The 25,506-nt window shown below is 34.4% G+C and overlaps 4 protein-coding genes across 4 annotated transcripts in view; 2 read left to right on the top strand and 2 right to left on the bottom strand.

The window, feature by feature from the left end:
* The first annotated feature begins 9,612 nt into the window (after nt 1–9,612).
* On the top strand, nt 9,613–12,283 carry LOC107463316 (uncharacterized). The gene is made up of 6 exons (XM_052252425.1): nt 9,613–10,000; nt 10,133–10,223; nt 10,536–10,621; nt 10,759–10,823; nt 11,120–11,202; nt 11,927–12,283. The coding sequence occupies exons 2-6, from the start codon at nt 10,143–10,145 to the stop codon at nt 12,017–12,019; spliced, it is 408 nt and encodes a 135-aa protein (XP_052108385.1). The 5' UTR covers nt 9,613–10,000; nt 10,133–10,142; the 3' UTR covers nt 12,020–12,283.
* Nucleotides 12,154–16,898, top strand: LOC107463333 (extensin-2-like). Its single transcript, XM_052253436.1, has 3 exons — nt 12,154–12,161; nt 13,044–13,633; nt 16,576–16,898. The coding sequence occupies exons 1-3, from the start codon at nt 12,154–12,156 to the stop codon at nt 16,896–16,898; spliced, it is 921 nt and encodes a 306-aa protein (XP_052109396.1).
* A 1,072-nt stretch (nt 16,899–17,970) lies between these two features.
* LOC107463166 (protein FAR1-RELATED SEQUENCE 5-like) lies at nt 17,971–20,041 on the bottom strand. The gene is made up of 2 exons (XM_052253435.1): nt 18,083–20,041; nt 17,971–17,991 (listed from the first exon to the last, which is right to left on the bottom strand). The coding sequence occupies exons 1-2, from the start codon at nt 20,039–20,041 to the stop codon at nt 17,971–17,973; spliced, it is 1,980 nt and encodes a 659-aa protein (XP_052109395.1).
* Nucleotides 20,042–23,042: 3,001 nt separating this feature from the next.
* The window catches only part of LOC107463280 (CBS domain-containing protein CBSCBSPB3-like), a 6,272-nt gene continuing 3,808 nt past the window's right edge, over nt 23,043–25,506 (bottom strand). The window contains 7 exon segments of the mRNA XM_052252903.1: nt 23,043–23,721; nt 23,811–23,900; nt 23,986–24,065; nt 24,224–24,354; nt 24,432–24,538; nt 25,129–25,187; nt 25,274–25,429. Coding sequence (XP_052108863.1) covers nt 23,524–23,721; nt 23,811–23,900; nt 23,986–24,065; nt 24,224–24,354; nt 24,432–24,538; nt 25,129–25,187; nt 25,274–25,429 — 821 coding nt within the window. The 3' untranslated portion in view covers nt 23,043–23,523.

Raw genomic sequence — 25,506 nt, 5'->3', positions numbered from 1 at the left:
AAAAGAAAGATCTTTTTTGAAAAGTTATAATTTACATCTTTTTTTAAAGATCTTTTTTCTTAAAAAAATGATGTTTTTTATGTAATAAATAAACCAAAAAGTACTTTTATATAGGTGTCCATGAATCGGATCGTATCCGCAGATCCGCGGTAAATATCCGCATCCGATCCGAAAATTGCGGTACTATCCGATCCGCAAATTGATCGGATCGGATCACGGATATCTGCTCTACATCCGCGTATCCAATCCGCGGATCCGCAGATCCGCACAATAATAATTAAAAATAAATAAATATATATGTTTGGTATTATATTTACTTGTTTGTATGTTTTAGTTAGTAATTATTATTCATATATTGTATTATTTTATTTTTATTATTTAGAAAGAGTTTGATTAAAAATATTTTAGGAATAAATAAGTTTAAACGTATGAAAGAAATATTTTTATTGAATTTTTTTACATTGAAATATGATTAAAAAGAAAAGATTTAATTATGCGGATATATCCGATATCCGATCCGATCCGCACCGATCCGATTCGCACATTTGCGAATCGGGATCGGATCGGATCCGGAACTAAAAAGTGCGGATATCATATCCGATCCGATCCGATGAAAATTGTGCGGATCGAATCGAATTTTCGGCCATATCCGATCTGATCCGATCCGCAGACACCCCTATTTATATTATTATACCCAAACATAATTGATAGATAAAAAGATCTTTTTGCACGAGATATCTAAATATAAAATTATTTTTACTTTTCCATAAGATCTTCTAAAAAAAGATAACTCAAAAAAAGATAACTTAAAAAAAGATCTTTTCTTAAAAGTTCACCCAAATAAGCTCTATAGTAAATAAAATATATACTAATTTAAGAACACATAGTAAAAAATATACAAAATCAAATAAAAAATAAAGTTCTATAAAAAAATATGCATTAATAAAAATAATTAAAAAATTTATATGAACAAAGAATAATAAAAATTCTTTTTACAAAATACAATAATATACATCAATAAACATACAAAAATTTCTAAACAAAAATATTCAACGAGAAAAATAAATAAAAGATAAATAAAAGACAGATTAATTTCAACAAGCTCATAGTATTGATCCATAAAGGACACAGTTTCCATTGGACACTCTATCCAACGCAAAACTCTCAATAAAGGGGGAATATAGCTAAGAATTGGAACTTTTACGCCATCTAAAATGAGGAGCTTTAGCTGACATATATTTAAAAAAGTTAAATCTCTCCAACGCATTATATATTGTCCTTCATATACCGCAGTATTGTCGTCTAAAACAATGCTCTGAGTTGCCTCAGTTCCCTAAACAACAAATCAACGAGAAGTCATTCGATTATACTGAATTGATATATTTTTCAAGAGAGGTAGAGAAAGAGAATTTTTTTTTAATTGCGAAAATACAATATTAGACGCATTATCAAATTCTTCTTCTAATTTTCTAGTTTTATAACTGTGAAAAAGTTTCCATTTATCTTGTTTTGAGTAAGAACAATATCGATGTTCTCGTAACTTTGCAACATGCTATGCTTGCTAAGATCATTTGGAGATTCCTGAATTATAATATGTTTGCCCATTTCTTCGACCAAATCATGCATCTTCAACCTACCTTCCTCATTTATAGTGAGTAGAGATCTATCAATCAAAGTCGCGATACCAATTTCAAGATGATAACCACGCCCTTTTAACATAGCTATTACACTACCTTGAAACCATCCTTTGAAAAAATAAGCAATGTCTAAAAAAATAGGGAAAGTATGGGAAACCAATGAAATATTTATACAATGAGTACAATGGAGGTTTATGGAATATTAGAGATATAATTATTAGTGTTACATTTTTCCATCAGTTGAAGCTTTTGGGATGAGTGGTATTATAATATGGTATTAAAGTGCTAGATTTGAAAGGTCAAGAGTTCGATCCTTGGTGAACCCAAAAATTAAATTAATTTTTCGAGAAGATGTTTATTATCCCTTGTACTCGGATGGTTATTCTAAATAGTATAGGAGATGTTCATTTCATAACCAATAACCATTGTACACATTGTACAAATAGTCCATTGTCTCCTTAGCGGGATCCAAAAAAATATCCTTGTCCATGGAATCTAGACCACCATAACTTATTTTTAACTAATAAAAAATATCGACATTTGGAAAGCTCTCTAATTTTCAAAGATCACTTTGTCAATCTTTAATGGGTCTACCATAAAGGTGGGAACCCAACACCTCAAGTGCCAATGGAAGACCAGCACAATATTGGATCACCTGTTTGGACAAATCCAAATACTCTTCACTTTTGAAACTCAGAAATACATAGCGAGTGTCTTCACTTCTGAAACTCAGAAATACATGATACTTGCATGATCTAAATGAAGAAGAATAGGTGAAAGCCATGTATGTAGAAGAGTTTTATTAAAGATGGCTAGTGAATCCAGAGCGAGTGTCTTCACTCCTGAAACTCAGAAATGAAACTCAGGAACACATGATACTTGCATGATCTAGATAAATAAGAAAAGGTGGAAGCCATGTATATAGATCACTACTTCAAGGGTTTGTGTTCGTGTGAATAAGGGGAAATTGTCGAAGCAGCGAGATAGAGAGTATTATTCATTGACATTAACGCGGAACTGGAAAGGAGATTAATTTCACTTTCTTAATTTAATGTCATTTTTGTTTGTTTTATCTTATTAACATCTGTTTTAAACAAAAATTTTAGGGCTATTTCGAATTAGAATAAATTATGAAATTAGTACCAAAATTTTTGAAACGAACAAAAATAACTTTAAAAAAACATAGAAGACAAAGTAACTCTCAAAAAATTAATAATTTTGACAAAAATAATAAATATTGATTGAACATGTTTTTGTTAATAAAAAATACTTAAGTAATTAATAAAATAGATAATATGATAAATTTGACTAATAATTTAATTATTTATCATTCTTAATTATGCTAAATTGTTACAAATTGAAAAAAAATTAAATAAACTTACTAAAAATTAATAATTATGCTAACAACTAAAATCAGTTACTGATATAAAATATATAATGAAATATAAATATACATTAAAAATAAATTAAATAATATATATTTATATATAAATATATTAGTAATTAATTTTAGTATATAAATAATATTTAAAAAAATAAAATACTCAAATACATTAATCACTAGTATGCTGTTAATTTCTTGACATATAACAAATAAAATGATTGTATACTTAAATACTGTTCAAATCAAAATATAATATATTTTTTGAAATATTAGTATTTTGAGTTAATAGTCAAAATCGTCCCTGAAAGATACCCCAATCTCCATTTTAGTCCTCGAAAGATAAAATTAATCAAAGTCGTCCCCGAAAGTTATTCACGTTGGTCGAGTTTGTCCTTCTGTCATCTGAGGTAGTGACGTGGCTAACGTTTGGTGAGGTGGAACGTTAAGTGCCAGCGTGGAGAGGTGCAAAACGTCGTAGTTTCATACCCTCAGCCCTAAATCAGTGGAACGACGTCGTTTATGAGCCACATGTGGATATTCAAACGTTCTGCCCTTCTCTTCTCTCGTAACAAACTTCTTCCACTTTCGCTCCAAAATCCCTCGTCTTCTCTCTACCCTGGTACTGTGCCCAAAGATCCTTTGATCAGAACTTGGTGGCGTTATCGAGCATTCGTGTGTGCGAGGCTTGTAGAAGAGTAGGCCCTGCTACGTTGGAGGAGGTCGCTGAGGAGTTTCGTAGTTGGAGGAAGGAACAGTAACTGCCGTAGGTAAGGCTTAATTTTTTTCACAGTTTCTGTTGATTTTGCAATGTTGGTGTCCATTGGTTTAGGGTGACTTAGTTCTAAGAACCATCTAGTGAGGTTTGGATTACCCTGAAGATATTCTGTATGCGTTTGTTAGGGGTTTCCTGGTCCTTATGTGGTGGGTTTTTCTGGGAGTTGAGGGTTTGTGATGATTATGATTATGTAGTTTGATGTGTGTTTACATGCATTTGTAAGAGAGGAGTTGTTTTAGATGTTGATGTTGACTACATTTATTTGCACTTGTAGATGGAGGGTCCTCCGATGACTTTTGTATTTCACCATGGTGGGAAGTTTAAAAAGGATAAGGATGGATATCTGTACTATGAGCCGGATCACACAGAGGTGTTAATGGGAGTTGAAGCTGACACACTTGACGTTTTCTTTGTGAGGGGGTACTATGTCGAACTGGGATATGCTGAGGCTAGGGAGTGCTGGTGGAAATCTCCAGGAGTTCCCCTTGAATATGGGCTGAGGAGGCTGGCCACAGATGATGATTTGGTTGCAATGGTGAAAGATTGCAGGAGGAACTTCAACTTGATCAACCTGTATTTCGAGCATGGTGTTTCAGAGCCATGTGTGGTTGATGAGCAGGAAGAAGATGTGCCTAAAATTAACCCAACCCAGACCAAGAGACATCAGTCTCAACCCACCAAGTTACCATCCCACCAAAAAGCATGCTCTGAGTCCACGAATGCATCAGCTGAAGGAAGCAGATTATCTCAGCCTTCGAAGTTGCCTTCTCAGTCCAAGAAATTTTCTACCCAATCCACAAAGGAACCAAGCCAGCCCAGTAAACTGCCTACCCAGCCCACTAAGCAACCAACCCAGCCCACTAAGGAGCCCACTAAGCCCACTGGACCATCATTGAAGCCCACGGGTCCATCAGCTAAGCCCACTAGACCAACCACTAAGCCCAGCAGACCATCATCTCAGCCCACCAAGAAGTCACATGAACCTGTGCAAACTTCATCACAACAGAGAAAGGCCTATAGTCAGCCTACCAAACCTACCTCTGCTACAGCTCAGCCTAAAGGTAAGGCCAAGGTCACTACCACCACAAGGGCAGGCAGGCATGTGAAGGCAGTAGAGGTTGAGGAAGACAGTGACTCTCATGACTCCTATGAGAGTGCTGAAGACAGCCTTTACAAACCTCCAAGGGTACTAGGAGATGATGAATCTAACAGTGACAGTGATAATGGTGTCAACTCTACAAGGCTGAACAAAAAAAGGGAGGTTAAGGAGAAGCACAAGCCTGCTAAGACCAGATTAGCAGAGAAAGAAATAGAGACTGACGACTCAAGCTATGAAGCTTCTGAGAGTGAGGATGAAAGTGACTCAGGTATTTGGTTAAATCAATTGGTTTGTAGATGTTGATTTAATTTTGGTCACATGACTGATTACTTAATTTGTGGTTTCTATTTGGCAGACCTAGAGGATAATCCCCTTGAGGATAATGATTCGGATCTCAACTCATGGCACTCGGAGGACTCAGGCCAGGAACTAGACTCTGATGAGGAATCACCAACCGTCTATCCCCAGTATAATGACAAGGCAAAGTTCGGGGACCTCAAATTTGAGGTTAGTATGATATTCAAATCAAAGGAACATTTTATGCATGCAACTAGGGACTACACAATCCAGTTAGGTAGAAACATATTGTTTACAAAGAATGACAATGTTCGGGTTAGGGCTGTATGTAAGGCTGAGGGTTGTCCTTGGGTAGTATACTGTGCACGTAGTAAGCAAGACGGGTCGTGGCAGATTAAAACCCTGGTTGACAACCATATCTGTCCTAGAAGGCGAAAAAACAGGGCAGCCACCCAACAGTGGACACTAAGCAAACTTGTTCCAAAACTTAGGAAGCATCCTACAATGAGACATCGTGAAGTGTATGAGTGGTTTGTGAGGAAGTGTAACGTAAACCTGAACAACACCTGCATCACTAGAGCATTGAAAGCTGCTAGGAAAGTGGTAGAGGGTGATGAAGTTGCTCAGTATGGACTAATCTGGGACTATGCGAATGAGTTGCTTACAAGTAACCCTGGGTCTACAGTTCAAGTTGGTGTAATCCCAATGCTCGAGGGTCCTCCTCAGTTTGAGAGGTTCTATGTGTGTCTTGATGCCTGTAAAAAAGGATTTAAGGGTGGGTGTAGACCGATGATAGGATTGGATGGGGCTTTTCTGAAGACCCTGCATGGTGGACAAATATTGAGGCGTGTGCTCAGGATGCCAATAACCACATATTTGTTGTTGCCTATGCAATTGTGGATGTGGAAAACAAGGACAACTGGAAATGGTTTCTGGAGCTGCTGCAATCAGACCTTGGCAACTTCCTTGGTAAAAACTTGTGCATCATTTCAGACATGCAGAAGGTGAGGACTAAATTGATTTAATTAGTTAAACTTTTAGGACTAAATTGATTTAATGATCATAATTGAGGGATTCATTTAACTAACAATCTTTTCGGGTTTCTTTGTATCTGGCAGGGACTCATACCAGCAGTGAAGGAAGTCATGCCCATGGCCCAGCACAGGTTCTGTGTATGGCATCTGTGGCGGAATTTTTCAAAACAATGGGGTAGCACGGAGTTGAAAGACCTGGTTTGGGAGTGTGCGCGATCAAGGACACGTAATGAGTTCGAGAGGAACATGAAGAGAGTAAAGGTGATCAACGAACAGGCTTGGCAGTATCTTGAAAAGTGGCCGAAGGAGGCTTGGACTAAGGCTTATTTCAGTGAGGATCCTAAGAATGACAATATTTGCAACAATGCTTGCAAATCATTCAATGCTAAGATAAAGCATGAGAGGACCAAGCCGATTTTAACTTTGGCTAAAGAGGTGAGGAGAATAATCATGAAGAGCATGGTCGATAACAAACTGAAGTTGAGCACTTATCAAGGAATTCTACCCCCAGTTCAGCAAAGCAGACTAGAAGCCATGACAAAGTTATCTAGTCATTGGGCTCCCCAATGGTGCGGGGATGAAAAAGAGGAGCTGTTTGAAGTACATGGCTGGCCCACAAACATGGTGGTCGACTTGGGAAAGCACACTTGCACCTGTCGATTCTGGCAACTCACAGGTAATTCATTCGGACCCTATAACTCCTTCCCGTAGCCTGAATTAGTCAGAGTTGCTTTTGGTTTTGTCATTACCTTTGTCTGTCTACACTTGGCACAGGGATGCCATGTATGCATGCAATTTCAGCAATTCAAGACAAAAATGGTAAGAGAATTGAGGAGTATTGCCATGAGTTATTGACAATGGAGGCGTATAAAAGGACATACGGTTTCAATGTTAACCCGGTTAAAGGACAAGATCTGTGGGAGAAAACATCTTCACCTGCCCCTGTCCCACCCCCAATCAAGCATAAACCTGGGAGGCCTACCAAGAAGAGGAGAAAGGACAAAGGAGAGCAGCCAGTTGGGTCAAGCACCAAGATAAAGAGGAAGTACAACCCAATTAGGTGCATGTTTTGTGGTGAAGTTGGACACAACAAGAGAAGCTGTGCAAAGAAGAAAAAGGAGGATGCTGAGGATCAAGCTAGGCAAATGCAACTTCAGCTTGCCCTTCCTAAAGGGCCTGCTCCCCCTACAGATTACCCAAACACCGACAATGAAATTCAATCACAGTCTCCCCCTCCTCCCCCAGTCCAACCAGAACCTGCTGTGGAAGTCAACCAACCTGGAGGAACCCAACCAGTGCAAGATACCCAACTGCCTGTTCAAGACATTCAAGTTATTTCTGTGCTGCTTTTTATTCTGCCCAATTGCATTTGTTTTATTTATTTGAAATTAATTGGTCTGCAACTGGCCTATGCAGGGTGAAAAGAGAGGCAGGCCACCCAAACTGCATGTAATAAAAAAAAGGCAAGATCAAATGCCTCCACCCAATCACCTGTGGCCATATCTGCTGAGACATTGAGAGGAACAACTTCTGCCACTGCAAAGAAGATGCAAACCTTCATGACATTCGTGCCTACTCCAATGTTCAAGCGTCCAAGAAATAAAGATTAATATGTTTAACTAGGAAATATATTTTGTATCTAGTTGAAAAGTTTGCTTTTTGGGAACATGGCTTTGTAAACTGCCTCTGTGTTCAGGATCATTTAAGTTAGGCCTAGTATGTTTTTTTGTTTACATGAACAATGTTGTCTGAACAATGTTGTCTGGATCCTTGATCACCTTTCTGGTGTGTCTACTAAGACAATATGATATCAGTATAATTATGATGTTTGTCATGGATTACAATTACTTTGTCTACTGTCATGTATGCTTCTATTTGGTGAAAAGATACTTATAATAGTTCAAACATCACCATCATGTATTCTCAATAAAACCCATCAAGCTTAAACAAGTTTATGTTAAATTAAAGACAATTAAACCATACTTTCATTCATAATTAACATCATCATTACATATCAACTAATTCAATTTCTCTGATCTAACAACACCTCTAACACACAAGAACATAACACTCAACTTGTGGCTTTACTTGGAGATTAATGTGAACAACAGTGATACACACAATACAGTAGCCACCACCACTGCAACTGACAGGAACATTATCAGCATCTTCATTGCTCTAACCTCACCCTCCAAGCTACCCAATCTCCATGACACATTCAGTCTCCATTCATCATAGTCCCCACCAACCTTTGCACCAGTTTCCGCCCCTGCTACATACCCATCTTCCTCAACCCACCTAAAGAAGTTGCAGTGACTTCCCTTCTAAATTTTTCCAAAAAAAATAAAATTAATTTCAACAACCCAGCAGAATAGACAAAGGAATATTGAAAACAAGCTAAATATATCATAACCTAACTCACCGGGTATCTGGCACAGGTGTGGAACAACCTATCCGGATTCTCTCTTGTGCCGGATTTCTTAATTGTCGTCTTCAACCCACAAAAGCAAGTATGGTCCTTCATCTTCCTCCTCCGTCGCATGGCAGAGTTCGACTCATGGCTACCGATAGACTGCGACGGCAGGTCACTACTCTGGCTTCCACTCATCATAGCAGCGACTACTCAAACATACATCGCCACCTGAGAATCGCGCACATATATGCTTCAGATTGGGGGTTAGGGTTGTAACATTAGGACTAATTTGACCTAAATTATCAAACATATCTTATCAGCATTAACGGTTGCCATGCTGGACCTCTCCACGCTGGCACTTAACGTTCCACCTCACCAAACGTTAGCCACGTCACTACCTCAGATGACAGAAGGACAAATTCGACCAACGTGAATAACTTTCGGGGACGACTTTGATTAATTTTATCTTTCGAGGACTAAAATGGAGATCGGGGTATCTTTCAGGGACGATTTTGACTATTAACTCTATTTTGATTATACTTCTCTAGTATAAAAAATATTATAAAATGATAAATTGATTACCTTTTAATCAATCATTTTATGATTTTATTTTTAAAAATACAAAAGTGAAAATAATGTACATACAATAAAAAATTGTATATATCTCTTCAATTTAGAAGAGAAACAAGCATATAGTACCGTATTTTTGTTATTTTTATGATGAGAATAATTTTAATTACTATTAATGTAAAATAATTTACATCGTCAAGAGAAATAACAAAAGACGATCCAAATTTTTTTATCAGCAAAAAATATATTTCAATAGCTTATCTAAATACTTTCTATAATCATTTGTACATATCTAATTTCATGTTTTTAACTTATTTTAAAAATAACCTTTGATGAATTTTATTGAAATAAATTTACTTTAAAAAATATTACTATAAATTTTCATTGATAACCCTATGGAAAGGAGTAAAGAGAGAAAAGAGAGAGAGGTTAGTGGTTAGTGGTTAGTGGTTAGTGGTTAGAAGTTAGAACTTAGAACGACAAAACGAATCGTTTTATACTCTGAGAGTGAGAAGTAGCGAAGCGAACAAAACGGAGTCTACACTACTGTATGAAGCTTCCACCACCACCATCGCCATCTTCTTCTTCCACCATCGCCTTGGAATTAGGGTTTTGCAGAGCTTAATTCTTCACTCACGATGCATTCGAGATCTAATATTTTGCTTTTCTGAAATTCCAATTTTTCACTCATCACAATATCGCAATTGCTCCACTGCACTTTCGCCAACTGCCGAAATTGACCAAATTGGGCGATAACTTAATCCTTGATTGCTTCCCATTCTTATTTGAAGGTTTGATTTTTGATTTCGCGGTCTATTTGAGCTTAGATCTCGTCCAAAATTATGATTTTTTTTATTGCTTTGTTTGCGATTTTGATTATAATATCGTCATGTAATGGTTTTGCGTTTTTGCCATTCTTGCAGGGATTATATAATGGCAACCACTGCTTGTTTCATCATTGTTAGCAGAAATGATATTCCTATTTATGAAGCTGAAGTTGGAGTAGCTGCTAAAGTATGATTCTTTCCTCTCCTTTTTTTATGCTAAAGTTTAAGAATTTATTTATTTATTTTTATGGTTAGAATCTAGATATTTGTCATTCATACTATTGAAGTGGTTATTCATATGATTCAAGAGGTTCATTGATGGTTGAAAATGTTATGGAGGAATTTAATTTACATAATAGTTTGTTTTAATGAATTAATGTACAGGCTTATTTGAATAATTGAATCTCTTGCATTACTTGGCTTGTGTCATTTTGGAAAGAAGGGAATATCGTTCTTCCAAAATATTCATCGTTTGTGATCCTGTGCTACTCTATGACAGAGAGAGGATGCTGCTCAGCTGCATCAGTTTATCCTGCATGCTGCTCTCGATATTGTTCAGGACCTAGCATGGACTACTAGCGCTATGTGAGTTACAAGTTGATACAGAATCCAATTTTAAATAAGAAAATTTGATCTTATGATTATCCTTTTTTGGTTGTGCACTGCTTTTATTTGTAATGTTCTTTTACTCAGCAGCTTATTTCTTAACATTCTTGATATAGGTACTTGAAATCGGTAGACAGGTTTAATGATCTGGTGGTCTCAGTATATGTCACAGCTGGTCATATCCTTTGTTGAGAATTATTTTATATTTGAGATAAAAATTATATTGCTCCTCTGATAAAAAAAATTGTTGTTCTTCTTTTATGTTCATATGATGAAGTACTGAGGAACTTAACTTTTAGAACTAACCATTTTCCTAGTGTGTATGGCTCTACATTCTCTCTACCCTGAACTCCCTTGCCTAGGGGAACAAAATGGAAGAGCCAATGCACAATAGTGAAGAACTTTATAAACTTAATTGTGCAAACTCTTTAAGGAATTTATGTTTTCTCTAATATTTTCCTTGACACATCATACATACCCGTTTTATGTTGCTTCATGACTCTCGTAATGATGATGGCATTAAGAGCTTCTTCCAAGAGGTACACGAACTTTACATAAAGGTAATCTACTTTTTCTTGTCACACTAGGCTATACCTTAATTCATAGAATCTTTCCTTGTTTTATTTGTTAATTAGTTTGATAATGTCAAAATCCTCTCAGTCATGTTCTTATTCTGTAAAAATTGCATCTCTCGAAATGTGAACATGAAACAGTTTTTGTTCTTGTTATGAATAAAAGAGTAAAAGTTAAGTTTATATTAAATTGGTGAAACTCAACATAAATCATTGCAGATTCCTTCACAGTAAAAGAAGAAACTTATTGTTGCAGTTTTCCTTTTTGGATTTATTGATGTTTTTTCCAATCAGTGTTTCAATATTTCATTGCGATAGACCCTATACTCTTATTTCCTTTACATACTTTGTAAATTACTTAGCATTAGAAGAGTGGATTTTCATAGATGTTTGCCAAATTCCATTTCTACCTTTCCCTAGTACAGGTGCTTTGTGCAGGAATCAGCATCCTGATAAATACGTTTAGTTGTTTGGTTTTCAGCCAGAGAAATTATTCTTATACCCATTGTTCCTGGGATACTAAGCCGACACACTCCCCTTCAACATTGGATTGGTATGGTGTCTAAGGAAGAATGGGTACTGATAACACAACTGAACTTGGAAGTTGCTAACTGTCCTTTTGATTCAATGTTGAAGATGAATATGCTGATATTTGATATTTTTTCCCCTCGAAACTAAACCTGCCATATTTTATGGATTATCGAAATTGCAGACGCTTCTTAATCCCCTGTACTTACCTGGCTCCCGGATCACATCATCACATTTTGACACGAAAGTCCGAGCTCTTGCCCGAAAATATTTGTAGAGTCCACCAGCTAGCTCATACAGCACTGAGTCTGGATTTGATCAATTCTCTTTGTTATCCCCTACAAGATTTGGCAGAAAGGTTAGGTTTGGTGTTTGCCTGAAATGTTTGTGTACACAAGTCATTAGCGGAAGATGGCTATGTTTGTTGACAAAAGCTGTTGGATCGCTAGTGTTACAATTTGTAATACATACTAATCAATCTTGTAATTTATGATCGAATATTTGTTTTTAAGTGGTAAAGGATTATATTTAACACATGCAATCACTTTGCTTGTAAATTGTCCTTTAATTTATATGTTGAACTGGCTTGTAAATTTAAAGGTATTTAACACATACAATCACTTTGCTTTAAAATTCTTATAGACATAAACCTGGATGATGAAAGGATCGGAGTATTAATAAAGAATTAGAGAAACATTTACATATGGCTATAGAAAATATTTCAGTTCTACTTTCTACCATATGTCATCATGGTTTATATTTTGTTAACACATTGACAAGGATTTTTTATTATTTTTTGAGGCAGTTTAAACATTATTCACCGACAAAAATGTGAGCACATGACACTAATAACGCGTTTTTACTTTTTATAATCCAGAAATATATATTGCTAAATATGGATCAAAGAACAATAATAAATCAAAGTATAAAGAAATTAAAAAGACATGTTAGAGCAAGTTAGTGATTGACTTTGATAAGCTGTTTCACACTTTGGAGTTTGGATAGTGCCCGAAGAGAAATAATAACGCTCTTAAATCTTGATACATATGCTACTAAGTACTAATTAATAAAACTGGTTCTTCAAGACGTGCGTATGCCATCACCAACCCTCTCTAATAACCTTGACTTTGTGGAAGCCACATCAAGCTGAAAACTAATAAGAAGGCAGTCTATTAATGAATTAACAAATAATTCTTATAAGTCAACAAGGTATTGGATGCTTGCACTATATAAAGGGTTGCAATCCTCACTATGCCAAGCAACAAAAATAAACCCTAAATATAAGTCTTGTACTCTTGTAGTAAGTATGCATTAGCATTTTGCTTAATTGCTATCAATGTTGCTGCTGATGATGATCAGAGTCCTTATTATGGAGGCCACAACTCTCCCTACCACCCAGCTCCACAGGCGGCGCCACCCACACATGAACCTCACCCACCCTATCTCTATAAGTCTCCTCCTCCTCCATCTTCATACATTTACAAGTCTCCACCACCACCTTCTCCCTCGCCGCCTCCTCCATATTATTATAAGTCTCCTCCTCCACCTTCTCCTTCTCCGCCACCTCCATATATCAACAAATCTCCTCCTCCTTCCTATCCCTCTCCACCTCCTCCCTATTACTTTAACTCTCCACCCCCACCATCACCTTCACCACCTCCTATTTACAAGTCTCCTCCTCCACCATCACCTTCACCACCACCTCCATATTTCTACAAGTCTCCTCCACCACCTTCTCCATCACCACCACCTCCTTATATCTATAAATCACCACCACCACCATCTCCATCACCACCACCACCATATGTCTACAAGTCTCCACCACCTCCATCACCTTCACCACCTCCTCCATATATTTACAAGTCACCACCTCCACCTTCTCCATCACCTCCTCCTCCTTACATTTACAACTCTTCACCGCCTCCACCAAAGCAAGCCTATCTCTACACTTCACCTCCGCCTCCCAAGTATTAAGCTTGCATTAAAAGTGCTTAATTTGAATTCTTTTAATAATATTATGTTCAACACTATTGTGGTTATAACAGGTTCTACGCCATATATATAAGGCAAGTAGAACCTAGTTATTATATATGAATGTATCCTTATATTTCAATTGATTATCATATTTTCATGAATTCCTAACGCAATGTGATTAGAATTCTGTTTCATTCTTTGCATATGATCATAAGATCTCGGTGAAGTTCACGAACTTGTGAAACCAAAGTTTAGTTTGATAACAATATTATGATAATTAATAACCTAAGGGTACATTAAAAAAATGCAAATTTATTTTACTTTATATTTTTACAAACATGGCGCGCGCTTCGAACGAGAAAATAAAATGAACGTTGAAGACACTTCGCGCACTATCATGGCAAATATTTATTTGAAAAGAATAAAAAAGTCAAACATGCATAATGTGAAAAAGCTTACAAGATATATAATAATTTTTACTTGTTAATGATACAAGATAATGTGAAAAAGCTTTATCCGGTAAAGTGATAATCATCATGTTACAATTACTGTTTTTGAATATATAATAAATTTAAAAAATTCTGCGAAATTAACTAATAGTTAGCTCACAAACACCTTACATAATACTAGCTATATCTTTATAAAATAATTTTATATTAAAGTGATATTCAAGTTAAATTCTACTATTTTATAATCTTCTCGTATTCATCTAAAAAGTAATGAATTCGAATCTCCCCATCTTTAATAAAAAAAATTTCACTATTTTATCGATCTATATTTATAATTGATGCATGTTTCAATAAATCTATTAACTGAGAAACAAAATGGGCCTCCAAAATAATGACGTCAATATTATTCTTTATCTATGTTTTTTTTAATATTTTTTCTTACACCTTTCAAATTGAGTCACATATTTGTTAAAAATATAATATGTTCTCTTTTTTATCAATTTAAATTTTTAAAAAAAATAATTTCATGATATAATATTAAAGTTATGTGACTAAAAAATCTAAAATTCAATTTTTGTTGAATCCAAAAGAAAAAGGACTAACAAAAAAAAAGGCTTATGTAAAATATATATTAACAAATTTAAAATATAGACTCTTATTTAAAAATGTGTAATAGAAATATAATCATTCATGTTATCTTTTTTTAGAAAGAATAACTCCATGACAACGTTCTATCCGTACTACAAAAAATTACTAAAATAACAATTGAGAAATTAGTGGCTAATATAAACTGATTTAGTGACTGATATCAGATTTTTAGGACAAAAAAAAAATTAATAACTAAATTTTATTCGGTACTAATTTTAACAACTACAAAATCGGTCGCTAATAAATTTAACACATTCAAATTACATTTATATTACCAAAAACCTCCTAGTGCAAATAGAATTATCTTAGACGAAAAAGAATCATCACGACGGTGGAGGAGACCTGAAATGGAGGAGGTGCACGGTAGTTGCAGGTCGCTGATGGAGAAATTCTTCGCAGGGAGAGCTCGTCGTGGGAGGAGGGGGGGAGGTGCACGACGCGTGTGAGAAGACGAACAAATAGATCAAAGTATAGAGAAATTAAAAAGACATATTATTAGTTAAAATATGTGTTTAAAAGAATGTTTAAGATTTTATTTATGATATGTTAGTGTTGAGAAGATTTAAATTTAAAATTTTGAATTTTAATTTGATTGTTCTGTTTTCTTAGATTTATTTTTAAATTATAAAAAAAGGATAATAAATCTATTTAGACGTATATTTATTTTAGTTTTTTTAAATTAATATAAAAAAAGTTAAATAAAAGATTATATTTAAAAGATATTTAGTTGTACCTAATATATAACACTAATAACGCGTTTTTATAATCCAGAAATATATATTGCTAAATATGGATCGAATCAAAGAACAAATAAATCAAAGACATATTAGTCGTTGACTTTGATAAGCAGCTGTTTCATACTTTGGAGTGCCCGAAGAGATCAGAAATAATACTACTCTTGAATCTAGATACATATGCTACTAATTAATTTGAGAAATTAAATGTATGTTTACTCCTCCATATGATTCGGTGCTTTAAGTATATAGTACAATTTGATGAAATCTGAAAAACTGGTTCTTGAGAGTTGAGACGTGCGTATGCTATCACCAACCCTCTCTAATAAGTAATAACCTTGACTTTGTTATTTCCAATATATGCACCATTTGTGGAAAATGTGAACTTTCAACTATGTTTTATGGAAGCCACATCAAAAAGAAACCTAATAAGAAGAAGCCAGTGTATTAATGAATTAACAAATAATTCTTCTTATAAGTCAACAAGGTATTGGATGTTTGCACTATATAAAGGGTTACAATCCTCACTAGTTATGCCAAGCAACAAAAATAAACCCTAAATATATAGTCTTGTATTAAGGGAAAAAGAACTAAATAGGGTTTAACACTACTTAACATGGGAACCTCATCAATAAAATGGAGGCACTTGCCTCCACTCATTTATGCATTAGCATTTTGCTTTATTGCTATCAATGTCGCTGATGATGACACTCCTTATTATGGAGGCCGCAACTCTCCCTACCACCCAGATCCACAGGCGGCGCCACCCACACATGAACATGAACATGAACATGAACCTCACCCACCTTATATGTACAAGTCTCCTCCTCCTCTTCCATCTTCATACATTTACAAGTCTCCACCACCACCTTCTCCGTCGCCACCTCCTCCATATTATTATAAGTCTCCTCCTCCACCTTCTCCTTCTCCACCACCTCCATATATCAACAAATCTCCTCCTCCTCCCTCTCCCTCTCCACCTCCTCCCTATTATTTTAACTCTCCACCCCCACCATCACCCTCACCACCTCCACCATATATTTACAAGTCTCCTCCTCCACCATCACCTTCACCACCACCTCCATATTTCTACAAGTCTCCTCCACCACCATCCCCATCACCACCACCTCCTTATATCTATAAGTCACCACCACCTCCATCTCCATCACCACCACCGCCATATGTCTACAAGTCTCCACCTCCACCTTCTCCGTCACCTCCTCCACCATATATTCAAAAGTCTCCACCGCCACCTTCACCTTCACCTCCTCCTCCTTACATTTACAACTCTTCACCGCCTCCACCAAAGCAAGCTTATCTCTACACTTCACCTCCACCTCCTAAGTATTAAGCTTGCATTAAAATTGCTTTAATTTGAGTTCTTTTAATAATATTATGTTCAACATTATTGTGGTTTCTACGCCATATATAAGGCAAGTAGAATCTAGTCATTATATATGAATGTATCCTTATATTTCAATTGATTATCATATTTTCATGAAATCCTAACGCAATGTGATTAGAATTCTGTTTCATTCTTTGCATATGATCATAAGATCTAATTAAGTGAAGTTCATGAACTTGTGAAACCAAAATTTAGTTTGATAACAACATTATGATAATAACCTAATTAAGGATAAATTAAAAAAATACAAATTTATTTCACGTTATATTATTACAAACAATGCAAGCAGCAAATTAAAAATGAATCCTTAATTATCTAGTTTGGTTGGCGCTCGCTTCGAAAGAGAAATATTTACGTACTTTTTAATATAAATAATATCCTTATTATAAGATAATAATTTTTACTTGTTAATGATCAAATATTTACTTTATGAAAAAGCCTCATCTATTGATAATCATCATATTACAAATACTGTTTTTGAAGATATAAAATATAATAAATCGAGAAAATTCTGCAAAATTAACTAATAGTTAGATCGTCGCAAACACCTTACATAATAGTATATCCTTATAAAATAAATTTATCAAGGAGACATTCAAGTTAAATTCTACCTTTTTATCTATCCATATTTATATAATTGAAGTTTCAGTAATATGTCTCGTTTAATTCTGGAAGAATGATGTCAATATTATTCTTTATTCATATTCTTTTTCCGTCTTTTTTAATTTACACCTTTTAAAACAAGTCACATCCTTATTTTAACAAAAAAAAAAATACCATACGGCCCATAAAAAAAGATCTATGTAAAAATATATATCAAGTAAATTAAAATAAACTCTTATTTAAAAAAATGTATTAGAAATATCACTATTTGGAGAGCGCACCAGAGAGTAGAAAAGGATCTGGATGCCACCATGCAAAATTTCACACATATTTGCCAAGAAAATAGGACACAATTGCATCTAAGATGCTAATAAAAAACTACTAGTCTAGCAGACAAATAACACCATAGAAAGCTTTAATACATAGCCAAAATTGTCTTCAAAGATGTCAAAATGCAAATAAAACTACAAGTCAGAAATATGTGACAGAAAAAGAAAAGAAAACAAGAAAAAAATCATATCGATTACTCGTACATACTCAAAGTATGGATAGTTAATGTAATCCCATAATCCACTTTGTTCAATTTTCCAATCTGATGATGAAGAAGTATCCTTGTTATCTTGCACATCAAGAACACTATTGTCCTGTCTATCCAATTCACCCTTCAGCTTCACAAAGCAGCTGGACACAATCTTAAAGGCCTCCTCTGACTGTGTTCCCAAGTAAAGCATTGGGGAAGAGGAACACACCACCCTACCATAACTCATCACTCCGGCAACAACATCAACAGACACCGGAGGCAAGTAATTCCTCCAAAATTGGGCTGTTGACTTTGCTGATTTTGTCCATCTTTGGTGCATGAGATTATGAGGTACGTCTTTGAATCCCTCAGATTTCAATACATGAAAGATATGACTGCAAGGAAATCCAAATGTCTCAAACTTCAAGCATGAGCATTCAATAGTTAGACCACAAGGATTGAACATAACTTCATATACTAAGTCCTCATGATCAATTTTCGCCAATATATATTTGCGGCAGGGTGAATCATCATAATCTATTTCTAATGCAACCAGAAACATCTCCATCTGCATCTCTGAAAGAAACCTTTGATAAGACTCTCTTGTAAATATATCAAAAGCCTGTTTCTCCATTTTCACAAGAGGGGTTGAGGGAGTGAATTTTGAATATTTAGAATCATAATCAGCCTTCCCCTCGTTGATCCGGATTTTCATAACAACACTGTCATACAGACTGAGAACTTGATTAATTTTTAGTTTATGTAGTGAAAGCCTGCTCAGATTTCCATCAAGAACTTGGCATACTTTTGTGCTTCGCAATCCGGCCCAGAAATGTCCCCTCAAATAAGTCTCTGCCCACTCATGACGTTTCCTATACATCTCCAGTATCCATGGATTTTCAGATAATTTGTAATTCTCAACCATTGCCTTCCATTTCAGCTCAAAATCATTCAGCGAAAGAAAATCCAGCATCAACACTTTGAAATCAGCTAGAAAGGATGGATTATCAACAATAGAAGAAGCAATTTTCTCAAGATGCCATGTACATAGGCGATGGCGTGATTCTGGCAACACAGACTTAATAGCTTCACCTAAAGCTTTGTTACCATCAGTCACAATAGATAATGGCATGCAACCCTGCATTAGATCAAGAAATTTTCGAAACATCCATGTGTATGCCTCAACAGTTTCGTCGCTGAGGATTGCGCATCCAAGTATAGTTGTTTGATGATGATGGTTGAGACTAAACAATATGACAAAGTGCAGATCACTTGAATTAGTCCTATAAACCGCAACCACGTCCCCAAAGCATGAACAATCCAACTGAGCCATAGAGTCTGCAAAGAAAATCCGAGCTAAACTAGCATTGACATAGTTTACTTCATAGAAAAGCCGAGGCTCTGAATCCTTCTTCTCTGTTAAATAAGAAATTGCAGCTTCTGCATCATCAATTGTGATATAAGATCTGTAGGAAGTGCTTGAATCATCCTTTAGACTTGTTAAATAATCTTCTACTTCAATAGGTTGATAAATTTGGGGGCATAATTTGAATCCCAACTCGTGTGTATGCTCGGCCACAAACTCCCTTACCAACCACCGGCGACTAGCATAGCCCAAGCTAACGCAGAACGCAGCAGGACAATCGGCTCGAATTGAGTGCTTAGCCTTTTCTAGATTCTTCTTCTTCTTACAAAAACCTCCTCTATTACAAACCCATCTTCTCATGACGACCATATCGTTCTCGCCCCAAACACTGCCTTGCTTTTCAACCTCAAACCCTGTGGCCGCAGCATACAACCTGTAGAATGATTTCGCAGCCGATAACGATTTGAACCGCATTGCCTTCACATTATCAACTGTCCACAATTTCTTTGCTCTTTGATTTTCCGGATCGTTAATAGAGAAACTAGTACCGTTAACTCTTCGATTTGGATCGCTCTCGCTTCTTCCTTTCCCTTCTTCCATTATCACTGTTCGAAGATAACAAGAAAACAGAAAAATTCAGAAAACTAAAAAACAAAACAAAACGATTATCATTCTTTGTAACTTATTAGTGAAAATCCATAGCCCTAATAACCGACCTACAAGTAGAAAATGGGATCAAAAGGAGCCAAATTATTTTGCTTCTAAAAAGGAATTACTGAGAATGTGAAGAAAAAACGAGAAATCAATTCCATTAGAAGGAACGGTAGCACTAGAAGCACACACTTGTGGCAAAAGCAGAGAGGAGTAGAGAACGTACCTAGTGAGCGAGTGAATGAGTGTTGTGAGTGTGAATAAAACGAAAGAAAGCGTGAGTGGCGCCAAATCTCGCTTCTTCTCAAGGTTACTAACTAATTACACGTCCCACTCGCTCTCTTCGTATCAAAATACTTATAACCCGACATTTTTGACGAATTTTTAAATATTTTAATATTTAATTTGATTATTAATATTTTGAATAAATTTAACTGAAATTTTTATCTTTAACTTTATTTTTATCTTTATTTTTTTCTTTTTCTTTATATCTTTATCTCTATAATCTCTGTCTCTATAATAATACAAATGCAAAGGTCATAATAATAATATAATAATAAAATAATACAAATGAGGAGCTCGTGTCATGAGATAGTGCTCATATGTTGAGTTTGGAAATTTATTTATTTAGGTGTCGTTACTAACAATATTTAGAATTATATTTATAAATTATAAATTATTATTTACTTAGATTATTACTTTTAAATTTTAAATTATTTACTTAGGTTGTTTTATTTAAATTGTTATTTTTTAAATTTTAGGTTGTTTTATTTAGGTAATTATTTTTTAAATTTTAAATTATTTATTCACGTTATTATTTTTTAAATTTTAAGTTATTTACATATTACTCTTTTAAATCATAAATTATTATTTACTTAAGTTTTTACTTTTTTAAATTTAAATTATTTATTCATAAATTAAAATTTTTGAAAAATTAATTTAAATTTGTTAAACTAAATAAAGATATTATTTAATTATTTAAATTTGAAAAAGTCTAGGGGGCCAGCAGTTTTATTGAATTTTGGCCAGCATGTAACCAGCAGAGAAATGTGAGCCATTGGATGAAATTTCACACCAATCTCACACCATCAAATCATCATTGATGGCTAGTTGATGGCTAACAATCACAAAAATTGCTGGCCCCTAGCATTGCTCTTTAAATTTTGTTAAGATAAATTTTCTTTATAAATTAAGTAACAACTTTTGTCGTATAAGATCTCTACTATGTTTAATACACCTCGGTTATAGTTAAGAAGGCACTTTTTTAAAAATCGTTTAATTCTTTTTATTTGAACTTAAAACTTTGAAAATTTGTGTTTTCTAGGATTTATATTTTAAATATATTTATATATTTATATTATCTGCAAACTTAATTCAAATATTTAGATAAGAAAATAGTATTTTCATTTTAGTAATATGTTATGATTTACACTTTTATACAAATATTTGTCGTATATATAGCTAATTTATTAACTATACTTTCATACTTGAAATAAAATGTATAACATGGAGTACAATATCATATGTCAATTACTTTTCTAATGAGGTTAGTAAAATACTAGGTTATCGGTAAATTTTCATTAGCCATATAATATAAAGTTTAGTATAAAATTGACATGCTATTATTTTTTATGAACATTGGGCAGAAACGCTCAAAGAAAACAAGAAAATTAAATAGAAACTACTATAGGGAGAGCAATACCTATAAAATCAGCATGAAAAATTAAGGAAATACAACAAAGCAAATTGAAAAAAATATGACAGTCGGACGAAAGACTATGACCAAAGTGAGCCAACCTATCGGCATAAGTATTTGCTTCTCAAAATTGATGATGAATATTCCAGCTAGTAAGCCTGCTGCATCTGTTTCTGATAGCCAAGACTAATGATCTAGTAGCATGTAAGTCAATTCCCTCCTGAAGGCAAAGCTTCACTGCAACAACTGAATCCGCTTCAATAATCAGATGAGAGCAACTAATATTAAGAGCTAGCTCCAAACCTAGCAAAAGTCCTCAAAGCTCCGCTTTCGTCACTGTTCTGCCGTCCAAATTAGCACTAAAGCAAGCTATAAATCTTCCATCAGAGTCTCTTAGGATCCCACAACAAGATGCTCTTTCTCCATCTAGCTTAATACGGTTATATACATTCTTATTTTTCAGGTCTCTTTCTTTATGATTCAAGAATATTATAGACAATAATTATGATAATACTGTTATACTAAACTTGAGAAATTTATGATTATAAAATATTATTTTCGATTTATCATGTCAAATTAAAATATAAATCCGTGCATCACACGAATTTAACACTAATTTTCAAAAGACTAAGAGATATTTTTAATATCTAATTTGAGTTAATTTTATTTTTAATATTTTGAATAAATTTTAGTTTTTATCGTCACTTTTTAAATAGAGTTTTAAAATACTATTATTATTCTGAATAAACTTAAATTCTACTCCTATTGTTAAAATTCATCTTTATAGCAATTGCAGTTACATTATTCTTATTTAAAGTTTTTAACTTGAGCCTTATTGGTATTTCTAGAAAGAGAAATATTAAAAAATTATTAAAATTTATTATTTTTTACTTACTTGTTCTTCAGCATAATTATTTTAGTCTGATTTTTTTAATTTAGTAATTTAGCAACATACTTTATTCCATATTTTTAAATATCAATAGTTAACTCATAGGCAAAAACAATAAATTTCGATGACCCTCTAACATTCTTCTTTTTAGAATTATGTGTCATAAAAATAAATAAAACAATTAAGACCTCATTTAATATAGTTTTTTGGACAGAAGCACTTCATTTGATAAATAAAAAAGATTTATTTATACTTAGTGTGTGCAAGCTACTTTATTTTAAGATCTACCATTGCATATTCTATAACTAGAGAGAAAAAAAAATGAACGAAAAACTCTGCCAACATTACATGGTAATACACCAAAGTCGATCACAAAACTTGGAGGATAATTATAATCCTCAATGATGTTAGTTCACATATTTCAGGAATTGCAAGTGTTGAATACTATGACATTTGAGTATTCATGCCACGGTTTTATCTTTACATATTTTCACTTGCAAGCAGAAGTGGTAACAGGTAATTAACAATTACATTGAAGTCAGAAATAGAAAAGTGTTCCATGTATCGTATTACGTGTTAAACGTCGTGCCGTCTCACATCCCATCTACGAGAAATGAGTCGACACAATGTCTGACACTTAATACGTACACGTAACATATCTCTTAAAAATATATGCAAAACCAAACAACCCTCACAAGACATTGGCTAAAACAACTACAAAATATAGTAAAGGAGAACTTTCACATCACCTTGCTGCAATGAATGAAGATTTAAGTGACAATAAAGCTAAGGAGTTTATACAGTATGATTTTTACTGCCTGTTGTGTTTTCCAACTGGTGAAGAAATCACTGATTTGAGCGCTTCAAGTAAGCCACCACGCCAATGCTCGTTAGAACAACAGCACCTGCCAAAATACTCGAGCGAATGGACAACATGCCGCCTTCTGTTTTCCGTCTCGTAGCTGTGGTTGTGGTCATGGCTATTGCAGACTGTGGTGTCACGGGTTTAGCTGAATCTGTAAACTCCAAATCCAACTTCAAGGCCTGAAATATAAAGATGCTTAAATGCATACACCAAATAAGAATTAAACCATGGAAACCGAGACAATAGCTTGTAAAAGCAGAATCGTCACCTTCAGTCCTGCAGATCGAGCATAGCTGACAGCAGAAACGAGATCACTATCGTTTGCAATAACAATTTTATCACCTTCATCATCATCATACTAGAATGAAAGAAAAACAAAGCAACATAATGAATACATGAGCTTACAATCAAAAGGAAGAGAACTGAACTAGAAGAAGACATACCAAAATTACGGGGCGTGATCTGTCATTATTACTGACCCTTTCCATGATAGCAGATACAAGCTCATCTAGATTTTCCGCTCCTACAGAAAAGGGAGAGGTGATACAAAGTTTTTCCAAGAATAAAAGAATAGGTAGGAAAGAAAAATTACAACATTAACGTTTATCCACAAGAAGCTGAAGGCTAATTTTCAATAAGACAAATGATGTACTAGCAATGCTTTTCCAAGATGTCACTCACCACAGGTGACTCGATGCACTCGACCATTAGGATCCTCAAATTTAAAAGTAAATGAATTTCCATGACCTACAGATTGGTATGTAGACTTTGCAGTATCTGCTCCATCTGAATTCATTATCCCGGAAACTTCACTGCGACCAAACATAAATGCTTGTTAAATGGCCAAAACAAATTGTATACTGAAGTAAAATAGCTACAACCAAAGTACCTCTGAGTGTCATAATCATCTGGTGGCTCTAGCGCTAAAGCTGAGTCCCAAAATTTTTGCATAATTGAGTTTGCCACATCATTTACAGTTCCAGAGCTACTTTCAACCTACAAATTACATATAAATAGCTTAGTAACAAGACACCACAATCTGCATGATAATAGCAAATTTAGAAACAAAGGTGTATACAAAGCTTAATAAACAATATTCACTGTATGTCAGGTAAGTACATAGCCAACAGTTCCAAAAAGAATTATCAAGAAAATATGCAAGAAGAATAATGAAAAGCTAACTTGCAGCAATATTCTGATCATTCGGGGAAGGGTAACAGCTAACATTCAGCAATAGTCCAAATAAAGACGGAAACAATCATATACATGAATACCATTGCATCTAGAAGGCACAAATACTTTATCAATACTTCAATTCCTTCAATCAAATTCAATGACTACGGAAAACACAGTTGGAAATATATGTAGACAACTTTTATCATTTAATTAGGAACAAAAAAAGAAAGACAAAATTTGAAGAATTTAAGACAAACTCCAGAATAATCCTTTCAGCGGGAAAAGTTATAAGATATGCCATCCAAGTAGAGGGTAGAAAAAATTTTCTTTAAAAGCTAAGGAGTTAAATGCTTGATAACAGAGTAGTCCATTATTCAACATTTTACGAGTATTTAAAACATAAAATTTACCAGAGAAATTGCAGCAGTTGTTATTTGCAAAACATCCAAACAAGCAGCAATGTTGCCGTCTGCAAAAAACAAATAATACTCAATGCCAAAAAAAAAAGGAAAAAGAGTAGAGAGATTATGTATGCATTTGAAAAAGCGAATTTACCTTTGTCCACCACTGGAAGATGTAAGAACTTCCCATCATGCATCATATGGAGTGCATCAAGAATTGTTGTCTCTAATGATGCATGTTCAGGGTTTGAAGTCATTACCTAACAAAAAATAAGTGACAAAGGGAATAATGAAGAAGAAAAGCAAATCAGCTCCTAATACCGAGCAATGTGTACCCATCAGCTTGAGGAAATAGTATCTCAGAATAAACCACTTTTATTTTATATA

The sequence above is a fragment of the Arachis duranensis genome, chromosome 8 (genome assembly GCF_000817695.3).
Source record: "Arachis duranensis cultivar V14167 chromosome 8, aradu.V14167.gnm2.J7QH, whole genome shotgun sequence".
Taxonomy (NCBI): Eukaryota; Viridiplantae; Streptophyta; class Magnoliopsida; order Fabales; family Fabaceae; genus Arachis; species Arachis duranensis.
Note: the sequence above shows the minus strand (reverse complement) of the source record. Positions and strands in the feature narration are given on the sequence as shown.

Coding starts and splice junctions, on each gene's coding strand:
- LOC107463316 (XM_052252425.1), top strand. CDS start 10,143: ATGGCAACCACTGCTTGTTTCATCATTGTTAGCAGAAATGATATTCCT. Junction 10,622..10,758: donor GCATGGACTACTAGCGCTAT/GTGAGTTACAAG, acceptor TTCTTGATATAG/GTACTTGAAATCGGTAGACA. Junction 10,824..11,119: donor ATATGTCACAGCTGGTCATA/TCCTTTGTTGAG, acceptor ACATCATACATA/CCCGTTTTATGTTGCTTCAT.
- LOC107463333 (XM_052253436.1), top strand. Junction 13,634..16,575: donor TCCACCTTCTCCATCACCTC/CTCCTCCTTACA, acceptor CACCCTCACCAC/CTCCACCATATATTTACAAG.
- LOC107463166 (XM_052253435.1), bottom strand. CDS start 20,041: ATGGAAGAAGGGAAAGGAAGAAGCGAGAGCGATCCAAATCGAAGAGTT. Junction 17,992..18,082: donor CATACTTTGAGTATGTACGA/GTAATCGATATG, acceptor ACATCTTTGAAG/ACAATTTTGGCTATGTATTA.